The sequence below is a fragment of the Rhineura floridana genome, chromosome 4, assembly GCF_030035675.1.
Source record: "Rhineura floridana isolate rRhiFlo1 chromosome 4, rRhiFlo1.hap2, whole genome shotgun sequence".
NCBI classification, from domain to species: Eukaryota; Metazoa; Chordata; class Lepidosauria; order Squamata; family Rhineuridae; genus Rhineura; species Rhineura floridana.
The window spans coordinates 155,954,962-155,978,775 of record NC_084483.1 but is presented as its reverse complement, the minus strand read 5'-3'; the positions used below and the strand labels follow the sequence as shown (position 1 = coordinate 155,978,775).

At 43.8% G+C, this 23,814-nt stretch overlaps 1 protein-coding gene across 7 annotated transcripts in view; it reads right to left on the bottom strand.

The window, feature by feature from the left end:
* Positions 1 to 23,814, bottom strand: part of DAAM2 (dishevelled associated activator of morphogenesis 2) — a 288,833-nt gene that overhangs the window by 160,171 nt on the left and 104,848 nt on the right. For all 7 annotated transcript variants that reach the window (XM_061624914.1, XM_061624913.1, XM_061624920.1 and 4 more), the window contains one exon: positions 8,017 to 8,106. In XM_061624914.1, coding sequence (XP_061480898.1) covers positions 8,017 to 8,106 — 90 coding nt within the window. The remainder of the gene's footprint in view (positions 1 to 8,016; positions 8,107 to 23,814) is intronic.

Here is a 23,814-nt window from a genome sequence, read left to right as displayed (position 1 = left end):
TATGGATCCACCTGATAAGTTGTTTCATCCAGCCCACATTTAGCTAACTTGCTCATCAGAATATCATGGGGCACTTTGTCAAAAGCTTTGCTGAAGTCGAGATATATTATGTCCACAGCATTGCCACAGTCTACAAGAGAGGTTACCCGATCAAAAAACGGGACAAGATTAGTATGGCAGGATTTGTTCTTCATAAATCCATGTTGGCTCCTAGTAATCACTGCATTGTTTTCAAGGTGCTTACAGACTGACTGTTTTATAATCTGCTTCAGAGTTTTTGCAGGGATTGATGTTAGGCTGACTGGTCTGTAGTTCCCCGGTTCCTCCTTTTTCCCTTTTTGAAGATAGGGACAACATTAGCTCTCCTCCAGTCATCCAGCACTTCACCAGTCCTCCATGATTTCGTAAAGATAATAGACAGCGGTTCTGAGAGTTCTTCAGCCAGTTCCTTCAATACTCTAGGATGCAGTTTATTGGGCCCTGGAGATTTGAACTCGTTCAAAGTGATTAGGTATTCCTTGACCATTTGTCTATCAATCTCAAGCTCCAATTCCTGACCCTTCTACTTCATGTTTCCTGGGAGGGTCATAGACCCCCTTTTTGGGAGAAGACTGAGCCAAAGTAGGAATTGAGCACTTCTGCCTTTTCTTTGTCATCTGTTATCATGTTGCCATCCTCATTGAGTAGCTGTGCCACCATTTCTTTTCTCTGTCTTTTACTATGGACGTACCTGAAGAAAGCTTTTTTGTTGCCTTTAGCATCTCTTGCTAACCTCAGCTCATTCTCAGCTTTAGCCTTCCTGATGCCATCCCTGCAATTCCATGATACCTGCCTGTACTCTTCCTTTGTGGCCTGGCCTTCTTTCCACTTCCTGTATGTGTCCTTTTTTGTTTTCAGGTCATCTCTAAGCTTTTTGTGAAGCCACATTGGCTTCTTCTTCTGTCTTCCTCCTTTTTTCCTTGTAGGAATTGCTTGCCATTGAGCTTTTAGAATTTCCTTTTTTAGAAACTCCCACCCATCTTCAACTCCTTTTCTCATTAGGGTCGCTTGCCATGGAACCATACTTACAATTGTTCTGATTTTATTAAAATCAGCTTTCCTGAAGTCCAGGGTGCTCGTATGGCTACTCTCAGCTTTTGCTTCTGTTAAAATCAAGAATTCAAGTATGGTGTGGTCACTTTCCCCCAGAGTTCCCGTAACTGACACTTCATCCACCAAACCATCTCTGTTGGTTAGAATCAAGTCCAGGATAGCTGATCCTCTGGCTGCTTTCTCTACTTTCTGTAGGAGAAAGTTATCTCCAACACAAGTCACAGATTTCTTGGAGGGGCCATGTTTGGCAGCATTTGTCTCCCAACAGATATCAGGATAATTGAAGTCCCCCATTACTACTATATCATGCCTCCTCGAAACATTGGCAATTTGCTTTTCAAAAGTTACATGCTCGTCTTCTCCTTAATTGGGTGGTCAGTAATAGACTCCAAGCACCACATTCCTTTTATTACTTGCCCCATTAATTTTAATCCAGATACTCTCGGTGGAGCTACCATGCTCATCTTCCTGTATTTCTGTGCAGGGATATATATTTTTAACATATAGCGTGACTCCACCTCCCTTTTTATTCCTTCTGTTCTTTTTGAACAAGTTATATCCTTCAATTGCTGTATTCCAGTCATGGGAGTCATCCCACCAAGTTTCAGTTATACCTATCAAGTCGTAATTGCCCTCCTGTATTAAGAGTTCTTCGTCCTGCTTGTTTCCCATGTTCTGCGCATTAGTATACAGGCATCGAAGATCATGTGATTTGGCTTCCTTACTACATTTTTTGAGGACTGTTACTGGGCCCTATTACAGTCGATCTCTCTCCTTCCTGCTCCACTACCATCAGCCATCCATAAGTCTCTTGCTCCTTAAAATGGCTCTGCTTTTTCTCTTTTGATGCTTAGAATGCCTCCATGCAACCACGTCTCTTCAAGGCCCTACTCAAAACAAAATAATCATAAAACCAAACACTACCTTAAAATGCCAGTTGGAACAAAAAAGTCTTAAATCATGTGCTGGAAGTTGAACAAGGAGAGTGCTTGTCTACTCTCAGTTGAGTGGGAGTTCTACAGACTTGGGCCCACAACCCTGAAAACATGGCTTTTTGAACACCATCTGCCTAAGTAATTATCTCATTTTTCCCTGCACTCACATTTTCCTTGGAGGGAGAAGGCAGGGAGACCAGCCTTGGCTGCAAATTCACTCAACCAGAGGATTTCCTGGGTGGAATGGAAATGCAGTCACAGTGGTAGCATCCACTGGCTTCTCTGCAAATTGTCCTGCTGGTAGGTCAGAAAGGTAACTACCAATATGGCAAGCCTACTATGCCTGAAGAGATGCCCATATGAGAACATTTATGGCAAGGGGGGCTCTCCCTGCAAGACACCTTCAACTAAGGGGCTTGGAGGTATGTGTTAGGGGAGTAGAGGAAGACAAGGAAAGCATGGATACTCTCCATACTCTATCCTGTGCCCTTAGGCATCTACAGATTATTGCATTCACAAGATTCCAGTTTTCAACAACTGTAAACTCATTTTCCCCATCTATATATTTTACAAGAGCAAAACAAGTTGTTGTTTTTCAAAAAAGAAGAAGCTATCACTCAGTGAAAAAAAGCCACAAAAGAGTATTTTTAGAAATATCAAGCTGGTCATTGCATTTTGTGGAGTTCAGTAGCAATGCATGCCAAGATGGATCCCCCTAAATGCAATAGAAACTCACAAAACAGTAACAGCCAAAAGAATTTCTGCATGAGAACACAGGTCATGGAGAAAACTCTTGCAGAAAAGAAACAACCCTTGAAAAATGTGTGAATATGCAGCGCCAAAACTTCAGCAAGAAAAATTGTTTAGTATGAAAAGGCACTGGTAGAAAGCTGGGTAAGTACTTTTTAAAGTGACAGAGGTTAAAACCAAATAATGGCAGTGCTGTCCTAATTTATTGTATATCCACATTTTGCTTCACTCTGTGCGAACACAGAGAAAAACATGGTTCCTCCCACAAAGGGTACAAAATGCAAAACAGACAATACATTAAAAAGTTTCCAGCCACCCCCACTTCCCCACACACATGCTGAGAGAACAGATGATGACCTTCATTTGTTGCATTATGTCTTTAAATGAGACCAGATGAAAATCCATGGAAGATTTTCTTTGGAAATCTCCATAGGAGAGGTGTTTTAAGAAGGGACGTGAAGTGAGTGAACTTTGGGTTTTACATTACTCCTGATAAAAATGGTTGCATGCCTTTTGCTAACACCTAAAGAACCAAAATCAACAAAGTTCCCAACTTTTGCTTTGAGCATCAGCAATAGTATCAGTCTTAGCAAGGTGAAGAAAGATCCAAGCAAGATATCACCAGTATGTAGACATGAAGCTGCCCATGTCACCTGAATTAATCAACCTCTACAGAAAGCATGGTCCCAAGAATAAAAAAATATGGGCCACAATCCTGAGATGAAAATGTCAATCTAGCTTGTGCAACTGCTTTGAAAAAGGCAAATTCCATGTTAGGAATCATTGTGAAAAGGATTGAAAATAAGACTGCCAATATCATAATGCCTTTATACAAATCTATGGAGCAACCTCACTTAGAATACTGTATACAGTTTTGATCACTGCACCTGAAAAAGGTTATTGTGGAGCTGGAAAAGGGACAGAAAAGGGGCAGCCAAAGTGGCTGGAGAAATTCCCTGTGAGGAAAACGGAATAGTTAGAATGGATATTCAGGACAGACAAAAAGACTTATTTCTTCATACAGCATATAGTTAAACTATAGATGCAGTGTTTATTTCCAATTTGCATAGTTTTAAAAAGTAATAAAACAAATTCATGATGAGTAAGGCTATCAAACACTACTAGTCATGAATGATAGCTATATATTACCTCTAGGCAGGAACAGCCAACATGGTGGTGCCACGGAGCTGCCCTCTGTACTGTAGCATTGCTGATGCTTACCTGGATGGGGTAGGAAAGCAGTGAGATCGGGACCATGCACCAGTAGGAGCCCCAAACTGACTCTGCCAGCTCAACCATGAAGCCCTGACCTTGTTACCATCCTGAACTACTATCCTCACAATGTCCAAACAAGCATCAGCAACACTATTGCCAGAAGAGCAGCACTGTGGTACAACGACACTATGCCCATCGCTCCTGCCTCCAGGATCAATACGCCTCTGAATACCAGTTGCTGGGGAATATGTGTGGAGAGAGTGTTGTTGCATTCTTGTTCAGCTTGTTGGCTTCCCATAGGCATCTGGTTGGCTACTGTGAGAACAGAATGCTGGAATAGTTGACTATATTACCTTCCTATATGTAGCATTATAGAGAGAGTAACATTCAAACATAACTTTTATACCTTTGTGATGCTCACCTCCAAGCACTTTTGAATCAATCCGTGTTGATTTACAGCTGTGCGAGCCATCCCCCAATGTGGTTGTCTGAATCTGAGACTATCTACCAAGCTCAGCATGAATTTGGAGTTTTGCATAGCGCTGCAGGGATAGCTGTTTGAACCTTTTTAAATAAACTTTTAAAACCTGTCATATGAAGTCATTTTGCACTAAATTGTAGGTGCTACATCAGCATTCATGCAGCCAGATCAGACTGTGGCTCCTGCAGCTGAAAGTCAATGCGGATAGACTCAAAATAGACACTGAGTGGTGCAAAAGTTAATTATTCCAACGTGTCTGTTTCTAAACAAGTGATATTTAGAACCAGACACACTAGAAAAAAATTAACAAAGTCCTATGAAGAGAGACTGAAAGAACTGGGCATGTTTAGCCTTGAGAAGAGAAGACTGGGGGGAGATATGATAGCACTCTTCAAGTACTTGAAAGTCACACAGAGGAGGGCCGGGATCTCTTCTGAAACATCCCAGAGTTCAGGACACAGAATAATGGGCTCAAGTTTCAGGAAGCCAGATTTTGGTTGAACATCAGGAGAAACTTCCTAGCTGTTAACGGCAGAATGACAATGGAACCAATTACTTAGGGAGGTGGTGAGTCTCCAACACTGGAGGCATTCAAGAGGCAGCTGGACAGCCACCTGTCGGATGTGTACAGAGCAGAGGATTGGACTAGATGGCCTTATAGGCCGCTTCCAACTCTACTATCCTATGATTCTATGTGTAGAAATGAGTTACACTGAAGTCTCTAAGCTTTTAAAAAAATTATATTCTGTTCTGTTTCACATTCTGTTCTGTTATATACCACTTTTTGGCCCAAAGGCCTCCAAAGTGGTATTAGTCACCTAACACAAAGAAAGTCTCTAAGCAACGTACAAACAGAATAAAAATACAGTGTTAAAAAAATAGCAATCATCAATACGCTAACACAACCACCTTAAGAATTATGTTTTCCTAACAGTCTTTGTCATTGAATAAACAGTAATACAATACTGCTGTTATTACAACCACTACTATGACTAATAACCACACAATAATAATATCATCATACTACTACCACTACCCCCACACCATCTTCTGTGTGGTGACTAAATAATAATAATATGCATATGGTAAGAGATATGAGAATTCCAATGACCTGAATTGCCTGGGGAAACACATAGTAGAATTCTTCTAAAGATTCTTCATACTGAGCAAGAATTGTATGAACCAGTTTAGTTACAACTGGGTGCTGTCCACAGCCTATTTCATAATATAGCAAACATTGTATCTGACCTTTGGTTTCCTCCTTACCTAGACAGATCAGGTACTTGCTTGTAGGTAGGTGAATGGGAAGAAGGACTCTCATGCCTGAACAACAAAACCCATTAACCTAGCATGCTTGGTTCATTAATTCATTAACCTAGCAGGCCTACAAGTCTCTAAATGCAACTGAACTGTTTTCAGACCATTGCCCTCCAGTCATCTTTAGATATGAGAATTCTGATCTCCTTCTACTCCTTTTAAAATGGAGAAGGGAAGCAATACGGTAAATGCAAGAGACATATTAAATAACATTAAAGACCGTTGCTTCATGTCAAACCTGGCTGGCCAATACATGAAATGCACCATTCTGCAAGATGGCTATAAACAGGTCCTCCCCTAAAAAAAAAAAGCCCACTGAGCCTGCTAACAAAAAAGTGCAAGGCCCGGGCCACAGAGAAGGGTGCACAGGTGAGGGAAAGCAATCAGGGAAGCTGTTGTGTGGCCAGGGATTGCACCCTTCAGGGGAGGGCTAAATATAAATTACATTACCAGACCCAGAAAATGCCACCAGCAGCTCCAAATACATAAAATGCACATTAATCAAAGAAAGTTACACCTTTCTTCCTTGTGCAGAGCCTATGCATTAACAGGAAGACTAACAAGAAGCTCATGAATAGCTCAGGTTTGCAGAAGCTCAGATTACTGATCTAGGGTATGGTCTGAAGGCACATGAGTCCACCACCTTGCTGAAGCTAAGCAGGTCTGGGTGGAAACCACATGTATGATGACTTCAGTTCCTTGATAAAAGAAAGGTGGGATATAAATGTAAAAAAGAACAAATCAATAGAAAGAGAGATGTAAAGGTCCAGGGGGAGAAAGAAACAAAATTGGAGGGGGGGGGGAGATGGGTTTTTCCAGACCTTCACACCTCTATCATGGATCCTCAGATACAACTTAGTATAGATACTTAGTTGCATGACAACCTCTGCCTAAGTTATGGTCTTACATAAAACTTTACACTCTAGAAGCTTTTTCACATATAAAGTTCTTGTGTAGCATATGAATACTACGGGATGCTTAAAGTAGCAGTTGTGTCTACAGAAGTACAAATTGGGAGGAAAATAACCATGAACTACGTTGAAGTAGTGTTTGGGGTTTATGGGATTGCTAGGGATAGCATTCTAATTCTGTGATTTAAAAGGAATGTTTAGCATGGATCATGGATGCCCTTAGGGTTTTCAAAGACTAAGGCAATTAGGACCTTCTAGGACAGAAAAAAGGATCAAGGGCTTTCTGAGACCCTACGACGACTGCTTGGCTGGGAGTTTAGAGACCCCACTGCAACATAGACCAAAGGAGCAGGAGCAGGTGAAAGTAAGACTTTGCAGTGTCCCCATAACCAGCAGCTGTGTGGTAGATGGCCAGAAAGGGTTTAAGTGTTAAGGCTGAGAGATATTTGAAACACTGGAATCAAATGAGCAGCTGAGAGGATCTTCTACTTTTTAGCACAGCATTCAGTATCTGATGGAAAGATCATCTGGGGTAAAGCCTACCCTTCAGACAATCTAAGACACAAATAATGGATCAATCTTCCCAAACCCAAAGCCCCTCCATCCAGGCAGCAGCCTTATTCACACATCACAGTAAGTCACAGCTTGTCTTAAATATGGCTTAACCAGGAACATGTCTTCCCCCCTACTGTGCAGCTCCCCACCTGACTCAAACAAGCAACAGCATGGCTTGTTGTGTCATCTGAACCAGACCATGGTTTGTTTGTTTCAAACAAACCCCAAGCAGCAAACCAGAAATATTATTGCTTGTTTGAGCCATTCTGGCACTGCACAGGAAGGGTGGTGAGACATGTTCATGATTAAACCATGATTTATCATGATACCTGAACCAGGACAGTGAATATCTTTTTGCATGCTGAGTACTCCTAAAGTTAATGTAAGACATTCTCATTAAGTACAGGAATTGGAGATTCTCTGTGATAAATGCCAGGGCCGGCCCTGCCATTAGGGAGTGTGAGGCAGTTGCTTCAAGCAGCTGGTTTTGAGTGTCATGAAAGGGCAGCAAAGTTTTGGTTATTTAATTTATTATTGCTTTTTTTTACTGCCAGGTGTATGAGATTTTCTGCCTCAGCTGCCAAAGTAACCTGACCAACCTTGGGCATTATGCACCTTGACTTGGGAGAATGCCATGTGCTGCTCCACCTCAGGCAACAAATGTCTTGGACCAGCCCTGATAAATGCACATGATCATATGGTTCAAATCATACATCCATGCAGAGTTTACTATGTAATTCAATTAAACTAAAGATAGTACCTTCTTCTTGCTGCAGTAAATCTGCCATTTCTTCTCTGGAGGGAGTGCAAACATTGCCTCTCTGTTCTTATCTGTGAGATCCAGTTCATCCTGGAGAATAAGAGAAGCATATAAATAATTTATATGTATATAAACAATGGTAGCAGTAATTTTTACAGAAGCCATCCTTATCTCCACACCTTCAGCTAAAAAATGAACCTCTGGACCTTACATCTTGTAAAGCTTTACCCTTGCACGGTATCCAATTCATCCCCAGTGTTGTATTTAGACACCATGAATTAACTGTTCACCGTTCTCTTCAGCCCAGTCCAGCCTACAGACTCTCCTCCCTTTCCTTAGCCTATAAGAAACCTTGTAGCAGGTCCTTATTAAGAGCTCTGCTAGAGAGTTTTACATATAGCCTGTTAATAAACCAGTTAAGATCAGCACCTATATGGATCCTAAATTATATAGCCAAGGTTCAACAGATAATACATTTTCCAAACTAGGTGGCCTATAGTCATATGCAAAGATTTGAGTGTGCTTCTTCCGTCTGTTAACAACCCATGATTTCAGATGACTGTAAGCAAGTTCATCATGCCCTTTCATTCACTGATTGCTGAACGAGAGAAAAAGGAGAAAGGTGTGCCTGTACAACACAGTTTTACATGAGGACATTTTATTAAAACACTTTTGAAATCTTAGGAACATAGAAAGCTGCCTTATACTGAGTCAGACCACTGATCCATCTATCGCAGTATTATCTACACTGATTGGCAATGGCTCTCCAGGACTATAGACATGGAGTCTTTCCCAATCCTATATAGAGATGCTGAGGACTGAACCTGGAACCTTCTCCGTGCAAAGCAGATGCTCTACCACTGAACTACAGCCCTTCCACTTGAGCTTGAAGATAAACAAAAATTATAGATACACATTTCAATTGGTTTTGAAATGAATTTGTTCCCTGAATTTTCCCAGTTTTTCATTCCACAGAAAATCAGGAAGGGATTTTGTTTGAAGGAGGGATGCCCAACAAGAGCAACCCTTGAATTCTGAAAGGAAAGCCTATCTTAAGGCAACATTCTGACTTTGCAGCTATTAAAATAAAACCCTACCCTAAAGCATGGGCAATACCTCTTTAAGACAGCTCCACAATGGCTCATTTGGAAAACTTTCTGGATCCAGAAACTTGTGAAAACAGTGAGCTAAAATTGCATACTGAGCCTGGTAGCGGCCGCTGACAGATTTAAAGGCCTACAGAGATTTCAGCCGTAGAAAGGTACAAAAGAAACACAAACAGTAACAAGGGTAGGTCACTGCCAACAGCCCAAGGTATTAGAAGCCAGGGGGAGTGGGTGGGGAGGGGAAGAGTTTTTAAAATGTATAACTGTGCGTGAAGAGCACAAACCATGTGGAAATGTTTAGAGCGAGTTTCCAAACAAGAGGGCAGCCAAGCAAGGCAAGACAAGTTTTATCCTCCTTGCTATACAAAATTAGCTCAGGCCAGGAACGCTTTCAAAGGAGAGTCAGAAAGGACATATCTGCACTATCCATTTAAGCAGTATCATGCCATTTTTAAAAAGTCATGGCTTCTCCCAAAGAATCCTGGGAACTGTAGTTTGTTAAGGGTGCTGTTAGGAAGGCCCTATTTTCCTCACAGAGCTACAATTTCCAGAGTGGAACTCTAGGAATTGTAGCTCTCTGAGGGGAAATAGGGGTCTCTAAATCAGCCTTTCCGAACCAGAGTGCCTCCAGATGTTGTTGGACCACAACTCCCATCAGCCTCAGCTAGCATTGCCAATGGTCAGGAAGATGGGAGTTGTAGTCCAACAACATCTGGAGGCACACTGGTTGGGAAAGGCTGCTATAAATTCTCAGCACCCTTAACAAAATACATTTCCCAGGATGCTTTGGGAGAAACCATGACTGCTAAAAGTGGTATGATACTGCTTTAAATGTATGGTGCAGATGGGTCCAGAGACAGACAGAGAGAGAGAGCATATCAAGTCTGAAGGACAGAGAGAACACTGCAAGAGGTCAAGTTTGTGGAAAGGATAGCAGGTCATTTGTACTTCTGATGTTGTCAATATTAGGTCTGGCAAAAAAAAAAAGTCCTGCATTGACTCACATAAGCAGCTAGATGGGCCATCGGAGCAATATCCTTCACAAAAACTTCTCCACTGCTCAAGTGAAATGCCAATTTATTGTTCACCTTGCAAAAGGCCAGGAATAAACAGGATCCTATTCCGCACTGCACAAAAGCACAGCTAAGAAACTGGAAGTCTGCTACTTAAACAAGAACTTTTCTCAGGAAGCTCAATTCAACTGTCAAAGCAAGTTGAGAGACTTTGGAAGGGGGAAGGAAGGAATTTGAATGACAGAAAATCTAGCCAAAAAAAACCCCATGTGCAAGACAAAACTTAAGAACCTACCTAACCATTATCATTGGCTGAATAAACCCTGAATACTAATGCTGTAAATTCCTCCATCAGCTTTCAAGGAAATTTCTGCAGATGATGCACACGAAATTCAGTTTGCTCACTCCTCTAAAGGAAAATAGCATTTGGTCATGTAATTATACGACACATTTGGAACCCATGAGAATGAGCTTCCTGAAAAAGCAAGGAGATCATTTGGGTAGGCACCAAAACTGAAAAAGATGCACGGGCAAGCATATTCCTCCCCTCTTCTCATTTTTTTTAAAGTAAGAAACAACATGGCATGCTCCACTAAAACAGCAGCACTAGAAAGTACAATGGACAATGTTTTAAAGTAAGGACATAACACCTAATACAGTCTTCTCCAGTCTGGTGCCCTGTAGATGTTCTGAAAATATCAGCAGTCCAATGATAAATGAAGGCTGATCTACTATGATCTCAAGATAACCACTATTTCACCAGTGCCCTCCACCTCGCATTGGTATAATTAATGACAGTAGCTTCCACTGAGCAGCCAAAAACTAAACTTCTGGATGTCTCAGTATATAGGGTACCTGCCTCAAGCATAATTGGATTTGGTATTTTGGTGCTGCTGTTTTAGTGCTTGGTAGTCCTTGAAAACCAGGATATAAAGCTCAGGAGAATATTCACAAAGTCACTACTCTGTAACCCAAACTGGTTATTTGGGGTGCAGTCCAGTACCTGAGATCTGCCAGCTGGATTTGGTGGAAGACCTGCTATTCTGCAAAACTCCAGATACACATCTATGGCAGATATGCTGGTGGAACATCCCAGATATGTATGGTCATACCTCAAACATTATGCATTAGCATGGCCAGTGGGGGCAGGAGGAGCCATGTGTCATCAGGGGTGCTGGTAAAGTTGCAACTACAAAGGTTCTTTCAATACACTTTGCCCCTTCATGCAAGTAATGCATGAAAGAGTAGTTTCCACAGTCTGTAGCCCTAAGTCAGCAACAGGGAACTGGTGGCACCCCAGATGTTGCTGGTATCCAACTCCCATCATACCTGACCATTGGCCATGCTGGCTGGGGCTGACATAAGTTAGAGTCCAACAACATCTGGAGGACAACAGGCTCACCGCTCTCCAAACCTCCAACCTCCAGTTCTCTGTGTCATCTTTTCCAGTCATCTTTTCCACCACAAAATGTCATGTTGCCCCTGAAAAGGCAACAGTAAGTGCATGCTCAAAGAAAAAGGGGGAGAAAAACTAAGCTCACATTCAAACACAAGTAGGCCTAGAAGACTATCTGCTTTCTCCAGTATATAATCCCTACTGAAAGAGTTTACAGCTCTTGCTTTTTATGCTATTAAATCCTGGGAAGGGTGGGACACATTTCTTAGTAACGTACACAATATGATTGTAGTTACTTGTTTAAAGTGAGGCAAGTTACAGCCAAGTGGGATGCTATGGGTGAATTAATAGAGCAGCCAGTCTTCATTCAGAACTCTGATTATGGCTGAAGCCAAATGAGGCACTGCAAATGCAGTTCGTCAACAATCACAGCAATTTCAAAATGAGATTATTCTTCATACATCAAATGACGCTACCAACCCCGCCCCTCCCAAAAAATCCCACTGCTGTTTCATCTGCTGTGGTAATTTTCCAAGAATGCAATAATTTTTCTTCCATTTCTTTTGAACATTGAAGACTTCAGTCCAAACGTTTGTGCCAAATTGCCAATGCTCAGCCTCCTGCACGCTGGAATCAGTTGCTTGGCTCTGAAGAAAGCACTCCAGGATGCACACGCTACAGTAAAGTGATGATTAAAAAGTCATGTGCCACGATGACTTTAGGAAGAAGTTTAAAAAGAAAAGTCTAATGAATATTTTAACATTCTGTTCCTTTTTCACTTTCCTTATTCTATGTTATTTACTAAGGGGAGGATATGGTCAGTTAATTTCACTTTTTATATGGTCACATTCTACTGGCAAAGATAGAATTTCAATGATAAAACATTTGAAGTGTTTAGGAGTTGGACCCAAAGCAAAAAAAGTTGCCAAACCAGATTCCTGAACCAGAAGGGGAAAGTGGCCTGGATTCAAAATGGCTGAAAACTCCATGAAAATGAAAGGAGGAAATAGAATTTACAGAAGGAAATATAAAAAGGTATTTTAAAGTCTCATGCCCTTGGGGCAGACATAAACTGCAAAAGCTGGATACTCCAGACCTGGGGATTTTTTTCCACCCCGTGGGCCACATTTCCTCGTAACCAACCTTCTGGGGGGCCACAAAAATGGGTGTAGCAATGAATGGGACTCTTACCTTTGTAAAGTACATTCCAGCCACACAAACATCAGAGGTTTCTATACTCATCTCTCCAGCCAGACAAACAAGAGGCATTATCACAGTTCATTGACACATTCCAGCCATGCAAAAGCACTCAAGTATGCAGAGCAGGTATGATGTACCATGGGGAGAGGAGTCTGGTCTAGGGAAAGTCTTGAGAGGTGGATATAGAGGCTTGGAGGGGTGCACTTGGCCCCCAGGCCTGAAGTTCCCCACCTCTAAGATACGACATATCATGGGTTTCCTGATAAGAACATGTGCAAAGTTCTAAAGTAGTTAAGAAGGAAAAAGAATCTTGCCTGGTATCTTGCTTATGAGTACTTATATAAAAAAAGATCACACAAATAAATACAGGTGAGGAAGAACATCCCACAAGAATACAAGAACACTCACGTTTAATCACAATAAGTTATAAGATTTTTTTTAAAAAATCTATAGCAGTTTAGGAAAAAAGAAGAGAAAGATGTGCATAAATTCAATGAGACCCATTGAAGCACATTTGTCACAATTAACACAGAGACATACTCCAAGAGCCTTCTATCCAGAATTTCAGTTGTACTCCTATGTTTGCTTATTTTTAATGTAAAGTGACAATGGGACTTTCAAAAGAGCTTGAAAACACACATGTTCTACAGAGGCATTCTCACTGGAGGACCAGGATTGGGTGCACCACTTTGTGGAGTGTGGCAATGCCCTAAAACATGCTGAGCTATTCTCAAATAGTTTTAAAGCAATTGTGGAGAACCTTTGGTCCTCCAGATGTTACTGAACTACAACTCCCATCAGCACCAGAAAACACAGCCAATGGTGAGGAATTATGGGAGTTGTAGTTCAGCAACATCTGGAGGGCCAAATGTTCCCCCTACTTGTATTAAAAGGTGGCTCACTACAGGTACAACAAATGCTGAAGGGGATTTTTTCCCATTTACAAAAATTGCATTCCTAAAATCAAAATTCTCACTGATACAGGATAAGGATGTGACATTTTGCACTGGCAAGCACATTAAAAGAGATTGATAATGCACATTAACAGGTGCAATTCACTCTCCATGGAAGTCACTGTTAGGACACTCCACCATTTCCACAGTGTGTGTGAGAGAAGGGAACCAATCAGTCTCCATGGTCTGGTCGCACTGCTGAGTCATGACCCGGCTCAATCTGACAAAACTAATCAGCAGCTTTAGCCAGGCTCTGGGAGGACAGGGCCTGGGAGTGGACCAGAAACTCTCTCCCTCTGTCAGCTCTCAGAATATTATTATTATATTATTATTATTATTATTTATTTAATTTGTATCCCACCCTTCCTCCCAGGAGGAGCCCAGGAGAGCAAACAAGGCACTAAAAACACTTTAAAACATCATAAAAACAAATCTTAAAATACATTACAGTAAAACAAAACACCATTAAAAACACTTTAAAAAACAACCTTAAAAAAGGGGTTAAACATATTATTAAAAGCATATTAAGCAATTCCCACACAGACACAGACTGGGATAGCTCTCAACTTAAAAGGCTTGTTGAAAAAGAAAAGTCTTCACAAGGCGCCGAAAAGATAGCAGAGATGGCGCCTGCCTAATATTCAAAGGGAGGAAATTCCACAGGGTAGGTGCTGCCATACTAAAGGTCCGTTTCCTATATTGTACAGAACGAACCTCCTGATAAGATGGTATCTGCAGGAGGTCCTCACCTGCAGAGCGCAGTGATCGACTGGGTATGTAAGGGATAAGATGGTCTTTCAGGTATCCTGGTCCTGAGCTGTATAGGGCTTTGTACACCAAGACTAGAACCTTGAACTTGGCCCAGTAGCAAATGGGCAGCCAGTGCAATTCTTTCAGTAGCGGGGTGACATGTTGGCGATACCCTGCTCCAGTGAACAGTCTCGCCACCACATTTTGCACCAGCTGCAGCTTCCGGACCAACCTCAAGGGCAGCTCCACATAAAGCGCATTACAGTAATCCAGCCTGGAGTTACCAGTGCGTGGTCAGGCTATCCCGGTCCAGAAATGGCCACAGCTGTCTCACCAGCCGAAGCTGGTAAAAGACACTCCTAGCCACTGAGGTCACCTGGGCCTCTAGTGACAAAGATGGATCCAGGAGCACCCTCAGGCTACAGACCTGCTCTTTCAGAGGCAGTACGACCCCATCCAAAGCAGGCAACTGACCAATTATCCGAACTCGGGAACCACCAACCCACAGTGCCTCCGTCTTGCTAGGATTCAGACTCAGTTTATTGGCCCTCATCCAGCCCACCACTGAGTCCAGGCAGCGGTCCAGGGCTTGCACGGCCTCTCCCGATTCAGATATTATGGAGAAATAGAGCTAGGTATCATCAGCATACTGCTGACACCTCACCCCAAAGCTCCTGATGACTTCTCCCAAGGGCTTCATATAGATGTTCCACAGCATGGGGGACAACATGGTACCCTGCGGTACCCCACAGCACAGCTGCCAGGGGGCCGAAAGACAGTCACCCAATGCTATTCTCTGAGAACGACCCTGGAGATAGGATCGGAACCACTATAAAACAGTGCCTCCAATACCCATCTCACCAAGACAACCCAGAAGGATACCATGGTCAATGGTATCAAAAGCCGCTGAGAGATCAAGTAAGAATAACAGGGTCGCACTCCCCCTGTCCTTCTCCCGATAAAGGTCATCCATCAGGGCAACCAAGGCCGATTCAGTCCCATAACCAGGCCTGAACCCAGACTGGGATGTGTCAAGATAATCTGTTTCATCCAAGAGTACTTGCAGTTGCTGCGCCACAACCCCCTCAATCACCTACCCTAAAAAGGGATATAAATCAGGGAGCCTGGGCAATGGCTGCAGCAGTGCTGGCGTCAGCCCCACCTGCCCTGAGCTAACAGTAACCTGGCTATGGACTGCGGTTCGCCACTGGTTAATGGGTTGGGAAGGAGTTTTACTCATAGTCACAACTGGCTGAGGTGCTAGAGTTCCGTAGGAAGAATGGCTGATTGTTAAACCACCCTGGAAATTGTAGCTCTGTGAGGGGAATAAAAGTCTCCTAACAGCACTCTTAAACTACAGTTTCCAGGATTATTTGGGGGAAGCCATGACTGTTTAAAGTGGTATACTACTACTTTAAATGTGTAGTGCAGATGAGGCCTCAATGCCACACTGCACATCACAGGGACAATCCAACAAGACCTCCTGTGAAAACTTCTGCAATGAAGGGGAACTGTGGAGTGATATTCTTGAGCAGCTCACTCCCATTGGTTTCAAAGGGGTTTTTGCATGAGAATTTTCCAAGGGCTGTAGCTCAGTTGTAGAGCATTTGCTTTGCATGCAGAAGGTCCCAGGTTCAATCCCTGGCATCTCCAAGTAGGGCTGGGAATGTATTTAGTCTGGAACCCTGAACAACCACTGCCAGTCAGTGTAGATGATACTGAGCTGGATGGACCCCAGTAGCTTCCTCTGTTGTAACTTATGACTTTTACTCTCTCTCTTTCTGTCTCTCCATACATGTAAGACTTTATGCCATCACACCATATTGATGTCACACAGCATAACATCAGGGGCAGGGCGCAGGGGCAGGGCAGCAAGAAAAAAACATTGCTGAAGCAGGTTGGGGTGGGGAGCGTGGGTGTCTGGGGGGATGTGGTGGTGGCAATGGGAGGGAGTCGGCAGAGGGGTTGGCAAGCAAACAGGCTACATGGCAGAGGTAGTGGCTGAAGCCTGGGTGGGTGCACGGGAGGGTGGGAGGCCAGCGGCAGCATCCACAGAGTTTGTCCAGGGTGGCAGGGTGCTGCAACAGGTGACGCAAGGGTGGTGGTGGAGTGTGGGTGCCTGGGGATTTGGTGGTGGTGAGGGGACTGGGGGAGTTGGTGAGGGGCACTGGTGGCAACGGAACAGGCAAGGCAAGTAGATTGGCGAGGGGAGTGGGGGTGCCTGCATGGGTGGCAAGGGGTGGGGATAGTGAGGGGGGTTGGCGAGCAAAGTGAACAGGGCACAGACCCTAGTTTTTTTTGGGGGGGGGGATCAGTGTGGATTGTGATTCATATATTTTCACCCCCTGCTGCTTACAACTATGATGCTATGACCTTTGTTCAGAATCCCAACACACCCAATACTCCTAATTTTAGCCACATCTTTGTGATTCTTAGATTCCTTCACCCCACCACTACCCCAGTCATCCATCATTATAGTTCTTCTTCAAACCCCTGAAAACTGGTGGGGTGGGAGTTGGTAGAATGGGTTTATAAGCATGTTTTTCATTTCATTTTGGGAATAATAACTCACGTTGTATATATGTCAATCTGGTGTTCCTGCTTGCGCCTAGCTTGTACTATTTATAGGTGGTTTTGACGGAACCCTTGCTATAAGAAGCTACTTACAGGACCAGTTATTCCACTTTTAATGAATGGTTTTATGATTGCATGGTCATTTTCTGGAGCCTATGTGGTGCTTTGCATAGGAGTTTCTGTACCAGCATTCAACCTTTTATAGTTTGTCTCAGACACAACTGGTCTCAGCTTGCAGATCTCCATGGTTTTTGCTCAAAACCAGAAGATCCTCTCCATAGCCACTGCTGTTGTCATTTAGTCTGTGATGGAAAAAGTTCTTCAAGTCCCGGGAAGATTCTACTGGAATGTGTCATTTTTGTTACATTTGGGTCTCCTCCATCCTCCAAGGAACTCTGTCATGGCAAATGCAAGCTTTCTCCATGCAACAGGATTTAAACAGAACATTTTTGCAGAAAAGAATGACAGTAATTTTGCCACATCAAAAAGAAACATACAAATCAGCCAAAAGTGGGTGGCTGAACAAGCCTCCAGTCCAATTTCTAACAGTGAGGGATTCAGAACCTTTTTCAGCCCAAGAACCAGTGGTGGGTGCTGCCAGAGGCAAAAATGGCAAAGCAATAAATATAAATTTTACATTGACCAATAAGCTCGTTTTTACGCACATTCATGCAACTCTCTCTGTCCTCCATCTAAGCAAGCAAGACTCATTATGAGAGTTCAATGACATATTCCAGCCAGGCAAAAATGCTCAAGGAGTGTGTGAAGCAAGGCTACTGAAGGATGTAGTCGGCGGAAAGAGGGTGTAGTGAAGGGAGTGTGGCCCAGGGTGTCGTGAGCCCTGGTGGAGGAGGGTGGACGGACGAGAACGAAGCGGAGGAGGAGGACTCAGAGTGAGATGTTCAAGCAGGTGAGGGGCCAAGCAGGGAGTGGGACTCAGAAGGCACTCCAGCTCTGGACTTTGACAGTTCAACCCGAGCAGCTCCAGATACCCCTGTGGAGAGTCAACCGGACCAGCTGGTTGTTTCCCAGCCTGACACTTCCCCTTTCCCTGCGCCCACATTCGCCAGCAGGCAGCCCTCCCTCCCCTGGAGGAAGACAATGGGATGGTGACGGAGGCTCCAGCTTTGCTTCGTGCCAGGAGGTGAACGCGGCAGGAGTTTCAACAGACACAACTGACGTAGAGTCTTCACTTGCATGCACACTCCCAACAGTGAGAGCACAAGCAAGCAGGGTGCCCGCCCAGCCCAGCCGAGTGGGGGGGGGGGAGGAGTTGCTGAGTCAATGTCTTAGTGCTGTGAAGTTGTGCCTAGTTAGTCCTACAGAGATGCTGAGTTCTGAGTAAGCCGTAGGTAGATTCATGAAGCGCATTGAATTGAAACTGTCTCTTACTACAATAAAAGAAAAAACCACAACCGTGTCTGAGTTCGAGTTTGGGCAGGGCACAGGGAGAGTCCCAAGGGCCAGACAGAGAAGCATAGAGGGATGCATTTTGCCTCTGGACCCAAGGTTCCCTACCCCTGTGCTAAGCCAAACCATGGCTATGTGTGAACAAGTGATCACACTGGTATTCCAAGGCAAAATCACAGCTGCTTTGCTCTTACTCCGGCCTTGCTGCTGCTGCGCTACCCGGAGCTAAGCTACAGTTAGGCTAAATGTTAGGTCCAAACATGGTGCTCTCCAGAGGTTTTAGACTACCATTGATGGGAGTCAAAAACATAAAGAAGACACTTGGTTGGTGAAAGTTGTAATAGTAAGAAATAGCACCAGCTATCTGATATGCTGGTCAAGTATACCGAGGGTTAAAGTTTCTTTGTGTAAGGATTCCGCCCCCCCTTTATGCAACTGTCTCCACTCCACCTTCACTGCAAACAAACTTTAATTTTCCTTTTATTCAGACGCTGTTCATTTGCATACCTTACAATGAAATCAGCACACATAACCTTTCTCCTAGGAGTGAACCATAGGAAATGCAAAGATTACTTCACAAGTGCCCTGTTCTTTGAACATATTTCCTGAGTCTATGGATAAGAATCACCAAATGTTGGGCTTGATGAGTTCTGCTCTGACCTCACGTTATAGAAAGGGCCAAGCAATCCTAACTGGTGGAGGGCGGTAGTGAAGTGGCAGATTATTAGGGTTATGCACTGGGTTTGGCAAAAACTAAAATCCTGAACCTCACTGGGTCGATCTGGGGGATCAAGTCTTTTCCTGAGTCAGGTGGAGATGGCCACTGATCACCACAGGTTAGGTAGCCCACAGCAATCCAGGGCTGTCCAGAGGCGAGAAGAGGCAAGGCGAGGCATCGGCCAGGAAGGAGAGCCAGGTGCCAGGCGTAGAAAGAGAAGCAGTTAAAAGACCTAGGAGAGGAAGAACCTATCTGTCAGTTGTGTCTTCCCAAGAGAAGGCAGGGGTGGGGGTGGATGCCTTTGAATGTGGGCGGCAGGGCAGGGCTAGGTGCTCCTTCACAGGCTTCCCCACTTGACCTCTCCTTCCCACCCAATGCCTGCTTCTCCTTCCTGCACAATGCCCCATCCCCTGAAGCATTACCCCACATGATCATATCCTCCACTTAATAGTTGTTAAGCATAGGATTTGATCCTGTGGGGTGCAGTTGTTCCTTAGGAAGCCCCTTCCCAGCAGGGCTTGAGAAGGAGTGCCCTGCAAACCCACAAACACACACACACCCTGCTAGGCCTCCTCATGGCCCATTCCCAAGGTCCCACTGTCATGGCAACTGCCCGGGCCTATTCCATCAGCCATAGCTGGGCTGAAAGAGGGCAGTAGCACCAGAGAAGTAAATGGGGTGCTATAGTGGCAGAGGTAGGCGCTGGCAATTGTCATAGCAATGGGGCACTAGAAAGGCGCTACAAGGCCTGGCACAGAGATATTTGGGAGGGGGAGTTGGGATTCAAACCTGTGGGGCAGTCTTTCACAAGTGCCTTCCCTGGTTGGAGGCATTTGCAAAAAAGAGTCATGCACCCCACATAACTGAACTCTCCTGCGCTTGGTTGAAGGGGGGAGACACAGTGTCACCTTCTTTCCCCTCCCCTGTCCCAACTAGGGCTTTATAAACATTAGCCCCATCCCCAAATTGATTGAGGGCCGGATCCAGAGGAGGTAGTCCCTGGGTCGGGTGGCCTGATCCAGGGGTGGGTTGTGGGGCTGTTCACAGCTCTACCAATTATTTGCCACTTCCCAAACCAGGATGGCTGATGCTAGCGAGGGCAGAAGGTGGGAGGTTGGTGTTTCTCTGTCCCCTTTTTCGCCTAATAGTTTTTTATTATATATATAATAAAAATCTCCCATATCTTGGTAGGGAATTAATAACACCAGCTGCAGAGTGCCATAACAGAGGGGCTTGATCCTGGGTCACTCAGAAGAATGAGGGGGCTTTAGATCCTGCATATCCAAGTCTGCCTCTACCCCACAGCCTACTGCCAGCATTGGATCCATGCCTGCTGTGCTTTCCACTGTGGCCTCCAGGGCAGATGTAGTCCACCAGTATCAAAGAGGGACCTGTGCTCCATCCTAACGTTGGGATCTCCAATGGCTGGTAGACCAATTAGAGATTTAGTAAATTAGCAGAGTTTAGCTTAGTGTAGCTTGCTCAGTGTTCTGTGCAGCATGGGTGTGATTTTACCTGAGAGACAGCAAGCTTTTACTACGACCTGGGAGACCAGGGTTTGAATCCTCACACAGCCATGAAACTCACTGGGTGACCTTGGGCCAGTCACTGCCTCTCAGCCTCAGAGGAAGGCAATGGTAAACCCCCTCTGAACACCGCTTACCATGAAAACCCTATTCATAGGGTCACCATAAGTCGGAATCGACTTGAAGGCAGTCCATTTCATTTTTCATTTCAATCACTCAGACTTGGTTTCAAAATAAGAAAAGACTACTTTATTAATAGAAATACATACTAGATAGGAAATTGCTACTTCTGTCTAGCTAACTAAGTTGGAGGCTTCAATGACCATGCCTGGACATTGCCCCTCATGCTAGAGGAGAGGAGACAAAGAGAATATGGCTCCTTCTCTTCCAGCGGTCAGCAGAGAAGAGAAAAACAGGAAGGTGTGTCAGAGGTATGAATAGCTCCCTGAGACATGTCAGTTTACACGAAAGGAAGACAGACAGAAAAGATAAGCGCAGGTCAGTGGCAGCCTAGCCAGCTATGAGAACTCTCTCTGTATCTCTCTCCCCATGCAAAGAGGACCAAATGGGAGTTGCTCTTGTCACACTTCTTAAATCTAAAACCGCTCCAGCCAGTTGATCTGGGGACTGGGATTGCTCTGTTTAAACCCCGTATCACTATTCATCTGTCACAAATTCCAAACAAATTATTCCTTGCCTTCTATTCCCATTTGTAAAGTATATTATATAATTATATAATGTATAATGGTCCCAGGCTATGGTCTGAAGGCACATAAGGCCAGCTCCCTGGGTCAGATCTGGTCAGTGCCTGGGTGGGAGACCGCCTATGAACCATATGTAAGCTGCCTTGGGTTTCATGAAAAAAGAAAGGTGGGGTATAAATGTAATAAATAACTAAATATAATTATTATTATATAATCCTGTATTTTCCCCTTTCTTTCCTAATAACATAAGAAGAGCCTGATGGATCAGTCCAAAGGCCCATCTCGTCCAACATCCTATTCTCACAGTGGCCAACCAGATCCCTGTGGGAACCCTACAAGCAGGACATAAGCTCAACAGCACTTTCCCCACTTGTGATTCCCAGCAACTGATTTACAGAGGCATAATGTCTCTGACATTGGAGGGTGAACAGAGGCATTGTGTCCTTATCCACCATGAATTTGTCTAATCCTCTTTTAAAGCCATCCAAGCCTCCAGCTTGGTGGCCATCACTGCCTCTTGTGGGGGCTAATCCCATAGTTAAACTATGTGCTCTGTACTTTTGTCTGTCCTGAGAATTAAGAGAATGGGCCATTAACAAACTCCTAGTACAGTGGTTCTTAACCTTTCTGGGGGGTTATGGGCCCCTTTGAGATATGGACCCCCATAAATAAATGAAATTTATTTATTGCATTCAGTTTCTTTTTTTAATTATTATTCTTTTTAGTGCCTGGTTCATGGATTCCCTGAACACTGCCCTAGTGAGAAGGCAAAGTTTTGGCCTATAAAGACTCACTTGGATTTCCTTTTTTTCAAAAACACTGTTGGAATACTTCTCCCACAGCTTCCCACTCCACCACTACTATGTCTATTATGACCAAAAAAAGGCTGAAGAGATCTTGAACAAGTTCTCAGTTTTGTCATTTATGGGCAGCCATGGGATTAATGAATGCAGACTGAACCAAGTTCTGACATCTTGGACCTTGGAGAAAGAAAAGAAAGGGGGGGATGCAATAACAAAGAGGATTATTAACCCCATATAGTGGTGCTTTCCAAACTAGGATCCAATCCAGCATAACTGTTACGGTGCCAATAAGTTAACTAAGTAAGCCCACTTGGCAAACAAAGGATTTATATTGCCTGGCAAAGGCATTCTTGAATTAGTAACAGCGACCATGAATATTTCTTTTAAAAGTGTTTTACAATCCACAGCAGTCCCATCTGCAAGAAGTGGATCAGAGAGCTTGTATTTTGTGACGGGGTTACAACAAATTTGGTATAAGTGAGCAAGGCCTTGTACCATTTAGTCAAGGCAGCAGGCTTCCCAAGGAGGGGGTGAAAGAGAAAAACTCAGAAGGACAGGGAAAGAGTTTTAGAGAGAGTGAAATGATTTAAAGAAAAAAGTGTTTTGTCATTTTGTCAGAGTGGAGTTGGGGAATTCAATGAAAGATAACAACGGATTGCAAGGTGAGTAAAAAGGCTTTGGAATGATTGCCATTTCAAGCCAGCCCTAGACTGAACCCATATTTCTCAATTTGGAAACTGTGTTTTAAAAAATTCACAGCTGAAGCACCAAAGTCAATGGAAAGAGGGGAGGAAGAAGTGTACAGGTCTGACGTTTGTTCTCAGTTTAGTAAATGACTGAACTGGCCCTGTAGCTGAGATTGAGCTGAGAAGTCTCCAACTCCAAATCTCACCTCAATCGTAAAGTCAGTAGGGTAACTTCCGCAGCATACTTTTAAAGCATACTACTTTAGCTGTCATGGCTTCCCCAAAGAATCTGGGAACTGTAGTTTGTTAAGGGTGCTGACCTCACAGAGTTTCAATTCTTAACACTACAATTGCCAGGAATCTTCATGGAAGACTAAGAGGGCTTAGCCAGGAAGACTAAGAGGGCTTTAAATGCATAGGGTGGATGTGACCTAGGTTGCATTCAGCATATTGCTCTGACCTCAGCCTCACACACATACCCCATCAGCAATACATGATACACTCTTGGCCTTTGATACACAAGACTGTTATGGGTGACTGAGATAATGCACACAACGTGATCTCAACACTTGAAATACAAATTTTAAATAGAGCTGTTTAAAAAAACTCTCACAACTGCTTCACTGTGGAAGAGAATATCTCACCACAACAAAGCTAAGGGTGAAGACAGACAGACATTCTAAGTGCGGTGGAAGTGGTTTGTTGAGTGCATATTCTCTGCCCTGAAAACAAATGCCTCCAAAAACAGCAAGTGTGTGCTCAAAACCACTTCTCCACACTTTAGAATGCCTTTCTGTCTTCGCCTTCAGATCCCATATATTTATTCCATATACAATAAGTGCTCACTCGCATAATCATCATGGAGTTGGTGCTTGGAAGGGCACATTCCTCCATGCACAGCAAAAGAAATCACGTTTTTGGATGTGCCTTCTATCATAAAATAACACCAGAGAAGCAGC